At 38.0% G+C, this 13412-nt stretch overlaps 1 protein-coding gene across 1 annotated transcript; it reads left to right on the forward strand.

Annotated features, from left to right (window-relative positions):
- The first annotated feature begins 1961 nt into the window (after window positions 1–1961).
- Window positions 1962–8523, forward strand: TM4SF18 (transmembrane 4 L six family member 18). Its single transcript, XM_061452783.1, has 5 exons — window positions 1962–2809; window positions 3766–3855; window positions 4604–4746; window positions 6250–6430; window positions 7666–8523. Exons 1-5 carry the CDS (start codon window positions 2633–2635, stop codon window positions 7678–7680), a joined length of 606 nt encoding a protein of 201 aa, XP_061308767.1. The 5' UTR covers window positions 1962–2632; the 3' UTR covers window positions 7681–8523.
- Window positions 8524–13412: the final 4889 nt, after the last annotated feature.

Here is a 13412-nt window from a genome sequence, read left to right on the forward strand (position 1 = left end):
TTCAGTGACACGTATGGCTCTGTGACAGATTAAACTATCTACATGGAGTCTTAGTCCTGTGTCTGGGCTACTAGTTAGTTCATTGCTGATGGCCATCCCAGGGACCAGAGGGGAATTCCCATGCAGCTGAGCTATAGCTCAAAAACATACCAGAAACTTGAGGTGTGTCTCAAGCTGTTCTCACAGCCCAGTCTGCCAAGTACAAAAGTATATCTGAAAAAAGAAGTTAACCGTGAAGATGAAATCGCACATACACATCCACAGCAGCAAAAGAACTCACAGATGGGAAGAATTTGTGTTTAGCATCTCAGGATATCCGCTTCTTGCAATGTCATTTATTCATACATAAATACATAGAAATAGTTGAGGGCAGTCTTTCATACTTTACTGCAACTGCTTATTGTATTTATCTGTGTCTTGCCCTGCTAAGAAGAGAATATGTGCGTGTATGTGTGTATACACGCAAAATTCCTTGCAGCTTTGCAGCATGGTGTCTTTATATATGAAGAAACACTGTTTGAAGAAAGCTCTGCAAGTTTAAATTAAGGGTAGAGTGAGAGGAGGAGGAAGAAAAAAAGCCTTGGGTGACATGGTTTAGTGTGAGGTGTCCCTGCCCATGGCAGGGGGTTTGGAGCTAGGTGATCTTAAGGTCCTTTCCAACCCTAACTGTTCTATGGTTCTAAGAAAAGAGGGTCTTGATGGAAAGGGCTTAATTCCCATACAACTTACAGATTTGTTTGCTTTCATGCTTGCGTGGTTGTTACTTGTCTTTCTGGCATACACAACTAATTAAAGAACTGAATCAACTTTAGAAATTCCAGTGGGCAGAATGATTAGGTTAGAGTTTAAAATTAAAATTTTAGCTCAGATGCATGCAGTGCTAATGCACAGTATTAGTACTCATTGCTTATGTTGTGATTTAAAAAAAGGCCAGTTGAATTCCTTTGTTGCCATATGCGTAAGACAGTGGTTTGGGAGCTTTATCAGTTTATCATGGAGAAGAGGTTGGTTTTAGGTTATTTCAGTTAGCAGAGAACTCACTCATCCAGAGTAAACATGGCTTTTCGGTAATGGGCTTGGCATCAACTTTTGGATATTGACAGCAACAAGAAAGCAGTTCTTGCAACACTTGGTAAGATATTTGAGAAACTAATTCCTAGGTTTGCGTAATATTTAGTATAAAATGGAGTGGGTTTTGGTTTTGGTTGGGTGGTTTTTTGTTTGGTTTTTTTTTTTGTTCTAGCAACATAGTGTGCCAACAAAAATACAGACCTTGATTTGGTATTTGCAGAGCTCAGTTTAAGTACAAAGTAAGTCATGATGTAGACTGCTATACTGCAGAAAAAATACTGTCTCAGATGTCATTTTGTATGTTTCTTTAATCAGAGTAGATTACTATGGGAAATAGCAGCCAATTACATTGTTTTTAGCCTATTACATGATCTCTGAGTTTTCTAATAAAAAAATCAGTCCCGGGGATGTGATGTGCCTGCTTCTAATTCAGCTGTTTTTTCTGAACTGTAAGGCATAGCGTTGATGATATGAGTTCTGTCCATGCCTGTGAGCCTGCAGAGGGAGGTTTGCTGCTAATTTTTATTAGAGGCAATCCTGATAAAAGTGTGTAGTGATTAGGGAGTAAACCAGGAATATGGGAAAATCCTCAGATTAAAGTATAAGGACTTCAAAATGAAGCATCCTAGAAAAAGAGGGGGAAATGGAGAGTCACAGCAGAGAACATGTAGAAAAAGGGTGTAATTGCATGAGTACCACCATGCCCATTTCCTTGATCTCATTCAGAGCAATAGGAAGGAATTAGTTTCAACATGCAACCCAGTTTTTTTAATGAGATCATGAGAGAACCCTCATGTGCAGAGCCTGAAAACAGCTATTGAAGTTCTGAAAACAGAACAAAAATATGCCATGACATCATTGCTTCTAAAATCAGCCTTCTTGCCTTTGATAAAGCCCATGTATTTTTGTTCTCTGACTGTGACTTTCCTATTGAGTAAACCCAAAGCTCATTCTTCGGTTATTTTTCTGATGACTCACAAGGGCTGTTTTAGTGAGGCTGCCCCAAGTTAGCAGCAAGTGTTGGTTCACCCTTAGGGTGGTATCTGCTAAACTCTGGTATTAATTCTCTGTAGTGTAAGGCAGTATGGACATATTTATCATTTGACAGCCCTCCTTCTCTATATAAGGTATAGGAAAAATTTTGGGCTTCAATAAGGCTGAGCAACCTGCCTTCTGTCACAGAGTATGTACATCATAATCTGTGTTCTCGGGAGGAGTGCATTTTTAAGCAGTTGCTAGGAAATGAGATTTTTTTTTTTTAAGTTCCTTCCTGAGTCCAATTTCTTGACATATTTTATTTGAGAGATCACAAAGGAGGATCTTTTAGAAGGGCAACTGCTACTTAAAGACACACGCTTAGAAAGGACAATGAGTTTAGACAGTGATATGCATCTATTGTTCTGCTGTTAAGCACTTCTCTCTCTGGAAGCGTACCCCAGTCATCCTGTTCCTGCAAATATGAAATGACTGAATCAATCCAAGGAGGTCAAAACGCCTTTCATATCTAAAACCTTGTAATCTTTTGTTAGCTTAGAAGAGCAAAACTTCTGAAGTTCCTGAGATGGCTTTAGAGACATGTGGAAACTGTTTGAGTTGTCTGTTGATACCTCTTGCACTTTGGAGTATTGTTGTTAACATCCTATTATACTTCCCTAATGGGAAAGCTTTGCATGCCGCCAGTTACCAGCTTCCCAACTACGTGTGGTATTTTGAAGGCATCTGTTTCTCAGGTGTGATGGTAAGTGTTGATTCTATGACTTTTTAATAAATTGCATCCTACTGCAAGTAATGTTGGGATCCTGTACAGCAATATAATTGTGCTTTTAAAGACAGTATGAATTACTTTCACAAAAACACTGCAGGCAGGAAAGACTTGATCAAACTGAAATAAATGTGAATATCCTGAATGACATGCTGTGTATACTATTTAATTTCATGTAAGTGGTTTTGAAGTGCCGATTGTTTTTTCTGCTGGCTTTTTGTTTATGTGTCATTTATGTTTGTATTGTGGAGCCGGGCACTGTGTTGATTTAAGCCTCTGTGGAGGCTGAGTTAGAACTCTTTTACCGAAATAAAATGTAACAAAACCTAAAAAAGCTTCTCATAAATGTTTAGATGTTTTTAAGAGCTGTGTGCAGTCCAGTATTTAGAGGACTGGGTACAGTTCACAATGTATCAAGTGCCACTGTTGTTAGGCAAAATGCATAAGATTATCTCACTGTGATGGGCATATTGGTATTTTCTCCATTACATTTGTAATATGCTCATCTGTAGTAATACACTAAGACAGATTTGCCCACTGCTCATACTGTTTGCTATGTTCATAAAGAACTATAGGCTCAGGGACAGAAAGCAGGTATGTAATAAAAGTGCGTAAGTAAGGTGGTTTTATGAAGGTGCTGAATTGGGAGAGTTATTAAAATGTGAGATACTCTTCTGAAATTCTGTATTCTTAAAAGAAAAACCTTAACTTTTCTAGTGAAGAGAAAAGTATCTGACAGAGAATTTGAACAGAAAAGCGTAGTTGAAAATTTGGGAAAACGTTAACTGTGACAGTGACATTCATATTTTGAAGCATTTTTACCCTTTAAAATATAAACAGAGCATAACAGATGCAGTCGCCATCTTCCATAGGTGGACACTTTGGCTTAGTATCTCCAGTCATTTCACTGGCCTTATAATGTCCCCTTACAGATCCTTCTGCTGGCGGTAATTCTAATAATACTGGAGTGTAGTGTGTTCTATCGGTGCTGCCAGAGTGAGAGCTGTAACAAAACCTACAGGGTGAGTCTGTGTTTTATTTTTGTGGGTATCTTCAGCATTATTTCTGAGCGCCTTCCTGTTCTTGTGTTTCCAGCACATCCTTTTGCCTTCTCCACGGCAATGTTTCTACTTCCTTTTACAGAGAAGGATTCGAAGTTGGATTGAGAGGTCACAGGAATTGTAGCTTCTTCCTTCTGATGCATAAGCAGGATGCAAGAAAACTAAACAAAAAAACAAAAAAAACAAAAAAACACCCAAAAAAAAAACCCAAACCCCAAAAAAAAAAACCCCACCATAAAATAAACCCTTGTAAAATAAAATTAGAACATAGAAGGCCTGAGAGCTTCAACAAAATGCCCCAACTAAACAGCTTCATCCCCTTGCTTGTATTTGGAAGTTATTTTTTCCAGTAATGACTCAATATACACTGTCTGGGATGCAAATTTATTTAGTTTGTGATTGTGTTCCTGTCACATTTTGGGAAACAGTTGTGAAACAATGCAAGTTAAAAAAACAAACAAACAAACCCCAGAAACAAATAGCAAAATAATATTTAACTGGGAGTTGTGAGACTGTCTTAAACTCTGTCAATCTTTATTTTATGTGTGTATGTTTAATGTTCTTTACCTGGTATTTTTCTTTCTGAATTTTAAAGACTGGGGAAATCGAATGTGAAATTCAACCTTAAGGAAGTAGCTAGGCAGGCTGAATGACTATTTGCTGTGGACACTGTCCCCACACAATAATTTATTTTTTTTTTCCTCTTCAGAGTTTTATATCAATTGTGCTGGCCCTGCTTGGAGTTGCTTTCTCTGGGTATAGTTGCATCATTTTTACCTTGGGGTTGATCCAAGGCCCCTTCTGCAATTCATCAGATGGATGGGATTATATCTTCAAAGACACTGCTGGAGGGTAAGAAACATCAGTGTAAATCTCTGGAAAAAACAATAGTCAGTCAAATTCTCTTGGAGTTTTATACAAAATGGCATGGTCTCTTGAACACAAGACCTGTATTGGTGAGTGAGGTTTTTCAACTCGTTGAATGAATACCAGAACCTTCAAAGAAAGGTATTTGTTTCCTTGTAAGGAAAGATTAAATGTAAGAATCTTTGTACTGATCAGAACTGGAGGTCCATCTAGGTAAGTGTCCTTTATCTGGGGATGGTTACAGTCACATATAGTGAAAAAATGTAAGATTAGAGTGACTGTAGAAGGATACTTTCTCAGTATATTCCCATGAATTCTTCAACTTTTTGAATCAAGGATTATAGATGGCGTTTTTATATTTAATAACTCAATAGGTTTCTCTTGAACTCCTAAAACCCAGTGAACTCTGTGGTTTGATCAGTGGTAGTTTTAGCATAAAGCTGCTGTATCTCATAAAACACCAAAGTAATGTAGACAAAGTGTTGTATGTGTCCCAGCTTCTAACAGGCATGAAAGGTTGATTCAGATCGGTAACCTGAGACTGCTTTCGCAAGATTTTATGTTCTCCAGTTAAAAGGTCAGAATTTTATAAGGCTTGGATATTTCAAGTCATATAATGCCAAGGTCTTCCAGCTGCATTTGAACGCACTGAGGATTCAATTTGTCAGAGGATCATAAACAAGTTCCTTCAGCATCCAACAGGGTAGTTCCTAAACTGTGACCTTCTCTGACTTAAGTCAGCTTTATTTTAAAACAGTGAAATGTATCCTGCAGTGCATCACCAGCACTGCCATCCTCATTTGGAAATACAAAAAGGAGAACTTGAGTTCAACATAAAGGGCCAGATGCTGAATAATGCACTCCAGATTTCCCTAAAGCATTTCAGTTATGAATGTTTAGGAAAAAAAGCAACTGACACTGAGCCAGTGAGTCTAAGGTTTTGCAATTAACCTTCAGGCTATAGCATATCTTGGTTAAAAGGGCACATGTCTGTTGTCCACATTATGATCCTCAAGGATGCAAAGCATGGCTCTAGAACAACTGAAAATTGCACATGGTGACACCTCAGCTCTGCTGTTTAGGCTGCATGTGCTGGTTAGATTGATACTGTTGGGTGTTCCTGCTCTCTATGTGGAACTGATGTCAGCTGGCCTTCACATAAAGATGAAATTAAATCAGTGAAAGGAAAATTCCCATTTTAGACTTGCTTCTGCCATTTGAAAAAATGTGTCTTTCTAACACTTGGGTGTCTAACAGGGAACCTACTGAAACAGATGTATTTGAGGAAAATAAGTGTTATCATGCAGCTGAGTTTGATGAAACTAGGCAGGAGTTTTGCTGGTGTAAAGAAAGACTAGAGGCTGGCTCCTAAACTTGAAACATATAAAGCCTGATATGGGTTTTATATAGATTATAGATGAAATAGGTGTATTTAAATTGAATTACTCACCGCATTTAATTTACTTCACATTGCTGTTTCTCTAATAGGTACCTCACAGATTACGCTGCTTGGTCTCGGTGCACTGAACCTGCTAACATAGTGGAGTGGAATATCATCTTACTCTCTATTCTGATTGCTCTTAGTGGACTGCAGTTGATCATCTGTTTTCTCAAAGTGGCTGCTGAGTTGAAACGGACACTCTGTGGGACCTACTCTGTTTTTGTCCAGGTAACAAAATACCAGAGGTGATTTCTTCAGCCATCTTCAAGTCAGTTTAGCTTCAGCAGTTTCCCTCAGTTGAGGACCTACCCTTTCGGTTTATGCTTTCTTTACGCTGCCACGTTTTTTTTTACCAGAGGATATGTACTGATAATAAATCTAATGTGTTTAATTCATCCACTAATTCCTTGTGTTATACAGGGATCAGTGGCTGCTCATTCTGACATTTAAGGCTAGGATTGAGAAGGAAAAATGTGGCTGGCAATTCAGTGTTGATGCTGAGTCCGTTAGTCCTATGTCAGCAGAGGCTTCTGAGTACCTTTCTTGTAGCATTCAATATGGTCAATGTTCTTGTCAATGTATGAGTTTCACAGCAGATAGGAAAAAGATGCAAGAGGCAATATGTAGCAGTCGTGATCTGGACATCAATTTTTACTATGTTTTCAGTAGGTTATTGAAACAATAACTGAGAAGGCTCTGCTTTGCGCAGAAGAATTAGTTGAACCCCAGAGCTCAAGTGACTGATCCTGCTCACCTGCACACTGGTATGAAGTAGTGTAGTTTAGTGTGGCATTCACTTTCCCTCGCTGTGGAGGTAGGGTCAAATTGGACATCCTTAACCCTCCCTGTCTGTACTGGGATCAAGGAGCCCTCAGGATCTTTATGTCGCTAACAATCTCAGTGATAACAGCACAAAGAAAGATTTCTAATTAGGAAAAGCAGCAGCCCTCAGCCCTCAGTAGCATGCGTGTGCACCTCCCCCACACACACGTGTGTGTACACATGCATACACACACCAACAATAGGGTTAGTTCTATCATGTAAGTGAGAAATGTTGGGAGAGCAGAGCAAGTAGGATGGCAGTGCCTCTGCAGTGTGAAGCCTCCTGAGCAGTGCTGGTCAGTCAGGGCAGAGGTACTGTAGGTGCCCTGGAGGGCTTTGGGCAGGCAGATAATGGAGCCTTCTTGTAGGAATTTACTGTAACAGCAACCTACATAAGGTCAAGGCCTGAAGCAATTTCTCTCAAAACATTCTTGCCAGTGAAAGAGCCTCCTCAGCCTGGGATCCAGCCCAGCTTCCGGAAAAGTCAAAAGCAATATTGTCAGCTTGTCCCCAGGCACAGAGTAGGGTCACCTCTGGGGGTCTGAATGTGTTGGATTTCGATTGGATGTGGATGTTGGAACAGTCAAACAACTTAATCTGAGAAAAAGAGGGCAATCACTTCCTTCCTTTTTTATTTGCAGGCTGGGATTCTCTGAAAATGACAAGGAAATCTTCACTGCTTCTCCATCATCCCTCAGAAAAAAAGAGAAATGGCTTCTCCAACATTTATGATGGTAGATATTAGTGCTGCAAAGACAGTGAAACCCTTGTCTTAAATCTTCGTGTCTCAAGCCTCTGTAGCTTAGATGAAGTTATTTGAACTGACATCTACATTTTCCTGGTTGTTTTCTAACCTGTTCAGTTGTCCCTGGCAGAGACTCTTCATTATTTTTTACCCTCTAGCTTGTTCTGACAGTAGAGAGGTTTGAATACCATGGATCTGCTTTTATATGATTTTTTTTTTTTTTTAATGAACTGCTGTAAAACTGCTATAGAACTGCTTTTATACTCCCCTCTCTTTGTTTAGAACACAGGAATACTTGTTGTTCCAAAAGGTTCTGATAATAAATTTTAGTTACAGACAGATCATGATGAAGGGCAACAGCTAATCCTGCTCATTCTGTCTTGGAAGTTCTTAACTGCACAAAGCAATTACTGGAAAAAGTCTATCAAGTCTTCCCGTGGAAGGGCTTTTAGAGCAGCAACTGGACCTGATTGAAAGATTAGATACACAGCTTTGAAGTCAGCCATTCTAGTTAGATCACAGTAATAGCTGCACTGGGTTTCTTTTTATTTTATACTTGGAGGCAAACTTTTTTTAGTCAATTATTATGCGACTTGAGGGAATAGATAAGGGAACCTTGTAAGCACCCATTGCTAACTTATTAATACTCTTCTAAATACCCTGACTTTGCTGCAATGGAGGGCTAATATTCTCGACTGTAATAATCAGATGAAAAAGAATAATCCATTTTAAATTAGCAGCTAAAAAGTTTGTTGTTTTTTTTTTTTTTGAAGAATGTTTAATTCAAAGTGGAAATTTGGGAATTTACAATACAGTGGACGTTCGGCTCATTTGCAGCTGCATGGGCAACAATTTGGCTGTACTCAATACTCTAGTTATGAGAGAATGAACACCCAGATGAAAGCAAAATATGTACTTCAGACTTGCGGTAATGCACGTATCTCTTACATCAGAACTAGTGGTATTCAGCTATATCAACATCTAATATAAAATGCTGCTAGCTCTGCAAATTGTACAGTAAGTAGCATCAGGGTAAGATATTTAGGAAAAAAAAAAAGAATATATCAGTCAATTCTTTTTTCAAGACAACACTCATATTTTGCCTTGATATTCCTTTACCAGATTGGTTTGAAAAGCTGATTTCTTCCTGTAGGATTTGAAAAATGCATTTAAAGTTTTAATTGCTTAGTTACTATTAAGTTGCAAGAAGTAATGAAGAAATTAATGATGTTTAAGAATGGAGCTAATCTTTTGAGAATGATGTTTAAGAATAGAGCTAGCTCAAGGTGGCATGGGTGTTCAGAGATGCATGGTAAAAAGGCATAATTATAAAATGGGGACTGTTTGTATCTTCACACTTGTTTTTCCCTAGGCTTAAATATAAATCATACCACCAATCTACTTAAATGATAATCCCACATTTTCATGGACTTGTGGATATTTTTTGCAGACAAAAGGAAAGGAAGGAAAACTTAACAATCAACCCATACTCCTACCAAACATCTTGGAGAATCTTGCTGTTGTCATGCCTGCAAACTATGGAGCTGTTTGTTTTGAAGATGTTAGAAATACTTGAAAAAAATTTTGGTTATTTGGCTGAAAAATAGTTTGTGTTGGGTAGATATTGAAAGCAGAAAATCCCTACAACTGCTAAATATTCCTAAAGTGAATGGTGCCGTTTCATTGAAAAATGGTATTCTATTCAGACTCCAGCTCAGCCATGGGGAAAATAGAGGCTTATCTTTAGGCAAACAGGGTCTACTGAGAGAGATGTTGGTATGCTGGATGAAAAAAATGAAACACTTTGAAGTTACACTGGAAACTTAACTCTTTTCTTGCTCCTGTATATGTCCTTTCTACTTTTCAGTATCTTCTGACTGTTTATGTAAAGTCTTGAGCTTGGCAGATGAAGGACACACAGAGCAGTATCTAGTTTGACAGCTTTTTCCATATTAACATTATTAGTGGTTGTACCTAACGATTGATGGGGCTTGGCTGTCTTTAGTTCATTCTTGTTTTCTTTTTTCTTTTCTTGTTTGTGTGTTACTGACTTATGAATTTACATTTCTGCCCTATCAGAGACTGGTATCTCCTATTTTAGTGGCTTAAATCAAATAAAAGGTGTGTAATTTAGTTCTTGTTGGACATACTGATTCTGCGACCCTCTTCATCCATTATCTATATATTGGCATCTTCATTGCCGTAGCCAGACTCAAATGTGACTTGGCAGCTCACCTTTTAAATGGCCAATTTATTAATTTGAAATTAATGGTAAGAACACTAAAGGCTAACAGTGGATTGAATTTGCAAATTTTACAGCTTATCTCACACAGGGCTTTTGGACGTAAGGCAAATTTAAACTTGATCTAACCAATTTAAAACCTTATTCAATCCTAAATAAGGTGTCTGTAAGAAGAGGTACTTTGAGCTGTACCTTGTTGCAAAGAAAGATTCCTGTAAGGAATATTAACTGACTTGAAACTTAGACATAACAGGCAACTCTGGTAGTGGTGTTTAAGACAACGTGACCATCTGGCTCTCCAGCTGCAGAAAAGTGACCTCACCCTGACAACAGGAGAAGGAGGTAGGCTGCAGAGCCAGGACGAAGCTCACTCCATGCTAGCACACAAGAAACCCTTTTTTGAAGAAGTGTTCCTGAACCTGAATTGCATGTTGCTTGTTAAATGTAATGTCCTGGGCGTACCTGGAACAAAGCTGCACGTTTGATGTTATAAACTTCACTAAGTAAGGAGTTAATACTGAAATCTAGAAGTTAAGAGTTTCATCAGTATTTGCTCCTTACAGCCTATGCATTTTGTTAGAGTATTAGGATGTTGTGTCTACAATGGGAATATAATTCATTTAAAACACTGCAACTGGAAATAGATGTAGAGACTTGATTTTGACCACAAATAATTGTGAGCTGAGATTTGTCGTAAAATACTGTGGAGCCCCAAACACACCTTTGCATGTTGGGGTATATTATTCCTTGTGCAGGTGAAAGTGAGTCTCACTGAAGTACAGTTTCCTCATTCTTCACACGCTGGATGGAGGTGTTTTCCCACATCGAAAAGGAATAGGGTGGCAGAGGACAAATGAAGCTCCTCAGAAAGTAAAAGTTTACCTCTAAATTTTTGCAGGAGGTCAGAACAGCAGAATGGGCAGGAGACTATATTCACATTAGGGAATTACGAAACTGTGGGGTTTCAGTTTAGTCTGGGAGCTTCTGTTAAGACTTTTTCATCAGAATATTCCATGTTTGCTTCTGGTTTTGGTTTCTTTTTTGTTTGTTTCTTTTTGTTTGTTTGTTTATTTCATCAAGGAACATTTTTAAAGTAAAACATCAGCTTTATATTTTCAAAGCAAACTTCCAGAACAGTCATTGCATTCTCAGCGTTCTCAGTATGAGAAATTGAGGTACTGTGGTTTAAAACAATAAGGGGATATTCATGACACCAAACTGCAGACTCATAATTCGACCAATTAAATTAGATGCTTAGTCTTTTTAGGCCCTATTTACTAGAGAGCAGTACGTAGCCTATATTGCTTGGTCACCTCTGTCAGCTTTTTGAGTTCCTTAAGAGAAAGATACTAGGGAAAGGCACAGAAATATCTTAAAAGTTTGGGTGAGGCACAATTAAAAGTTGTAATGGAAAAATCTTGCCTGTCAGAAGTGTTTATCTTTAAATAAAACCAATATGCAGTTCTTCTGCAAATCAAGAAAAAGTAATTTAGAGGAGTCAAAGGACTTAGGCAAAGAAATGCTCATGGTTTTACCCTCAAATAAATATGGAGATTTCAAGGATATTGCCTGTGATTTTTTTTTTTTTTTTCTTTTCCTCAGTCTGATGGAATTTAAAAATAAAGCAAATAGCCCACATACACAGGAGCAGCTCTGTTTGCTGAGTATTAAGGAATCACTTTGAATTTCAGTAGTATAAGAAGGTAAATGTTTCCTCATTTTTACCTGTAGTTAATTTACAGATGGGGCATACGCAACCTGTACAAGCTGATCTTTCCACTGAACCACTGACCTTCATTCTTGGCAAAGAAAAAAAAATCCCTGCAGAAGTAATTTGGAGCATGTGATGCCAAGCTGGGAAACTCCAGAATTTCATCATAGATTTGGTCAGATTTCAAAAACTTGGCTTTAGCTACAGTCATTTAGACAGAAGCAGAATCACCCATTTAATGCACGTGTGTAGAAGGTTCCAAAAGGTGAGATTATGAACTTCAATTTTCTGGCAGTGCCTGAATTTTTTTATCTGAATAGTGATTAAAATTGGTAATTTATCTGTATGTCACAGTCCTAGTAAATAAGTTTTAGATTTATATGTCCATTAAAGGAAACCTATTGTACTTTAGTTATGTTCTTCTATGCAAAATACTCATAATTTTTCTGGCCATTAAGAAAAAGAAGATTCTGGTTATTACAGGTGGTTTTAAGTTGCCATACAATGAAAAACGTAATTTAGAGTGAGTGTGACTCTGTCAGTGCTCAAAATGCAGAAGAGATTTTTTTTAAGAGTTCCCAAGCAACTGAAGATATATCGATATTTCATAGAAGTCTTTACAGTTGGCAAGTTTACAGCTGGCTTTGTATGTCTAAAGCATACACCCATGATGTAATGGATATATGTTTGGAATAAAAAATGCAACCGCAAACTTCAGTTGGGTGGGTTTTGTGTGTCCTATATTTAAGGTTCAATTTTGTTCTTATTTCTCAGTGAGACTTGCAGATACAAAATATTTACAGAACTTATATAAGCAAAAGTATAGCTGCCTGTGCTGGTTAATCCATTTAGATAATGGTAACAGTTAAAGGTTATCTGGAGCTTTATATATCTATTATGCTTTTAACCATTGAGGAATGTGACTTATCCTGTCTGGTGATAGACTAGGAGGAAGATAACATAGGGAGCTAATTTTGTGGAATTTCTGAGCCTCATTTCCATTTGGACAATACTGAAACTGCTTGGAAATGAGATGCAAACATCCCCCACCTCCACTGGTGACCAGCCGGTCCTTTTCATCTCTAACCTATGTGCCACACTTTGTGTTAAAATTGCATTTCCAAGGGAACCATGGTGGGTTAGCAGAGCTTATCCATGGACACATCAGCTCTGCTCTGATAACAGTGACCGAATCCTCTCTTATCTGTGTTGTACCAGTTTAGCAATTGCTGTGCAGAGGGGAAGAAACAGCAGTCTGTAGATTAAGAACCAGCAAGGAAAATAGGCAGCAGACAGTGTGCATCTACAGGGCCTGCCCTGCATCCAGTTATGTCAGCGTACAAGCAGATACACAAGGAAAAACAGGTGTCATTAGAGATTTTCACAATGCATTTAAAAAGTTGTGTTCTTGTGCTGCACATCACCAAAATGATTTTATGAGTAGTATGCAAGCTATAAAGATTGTGATGAATGTAATTAAGCTTAAGTATGTAAAGCCATTTAAATCTACTGTACTTTCAGTTCAGCTCCAAGATTTGCAGTCCGGTAACCATCTAAATGGTAATTTGTGTGGTAGTAGCTTGGCAGAAACTGAAAAACGTTCTTTGAAGATTATCTGAACTGATGAGATTACCAGAATCTTTTGTTTACTCTTGACACACTGAGACATTGTGCAATAGTTTCTTGTGTT

Source organism: Pezoporus flaviventris, unplaced genomic scaffold (genome assembly GCF_033815535.1).
Source record: "Pezoporus flaviventris isolate CSIRO_AGI_PZ_B2104156 unplaced genomic scaffold, CSIRO_AGI_Pfla_v1 ptg000013l, whole genome shotgun sequence".
NCBI classification, from domain to species: domain Eukaryota; kingdom Metazoa; phylum Chordata; class Aves; order Psittaciformes; family Psittacidae; genus Pezoporus; species Pezoporus flaviventris.

What these genes read in the sequence shown, in the direction of transcription:
- TM4SF18 (XM_061452783.1), top strand. Translation starts at nt 2,633, where the DNA reads ATGGCTTTAGAGACATGTGGAAACTGTTTGAGTTGTCTGTTGATACCT. An exon ending in TCTGTTTCTCAGGTGTGATG is followed by an intron (nt 2,810 to 3,765) that starts GTAAGTGTTGAT and finishes GTCCCCTTACAG; the next exon opens with ATCCTTCTGCTGGCGGTAAT. An exon ending in TTCAAAGACACTGCTGGAGG is followed by an intron (nt 4,747 to 6,249) that starts GTAAGAAACATC and finishes TTTCTCTAATAG; the next exon opens with GTACCTCACAGATTACGCTG.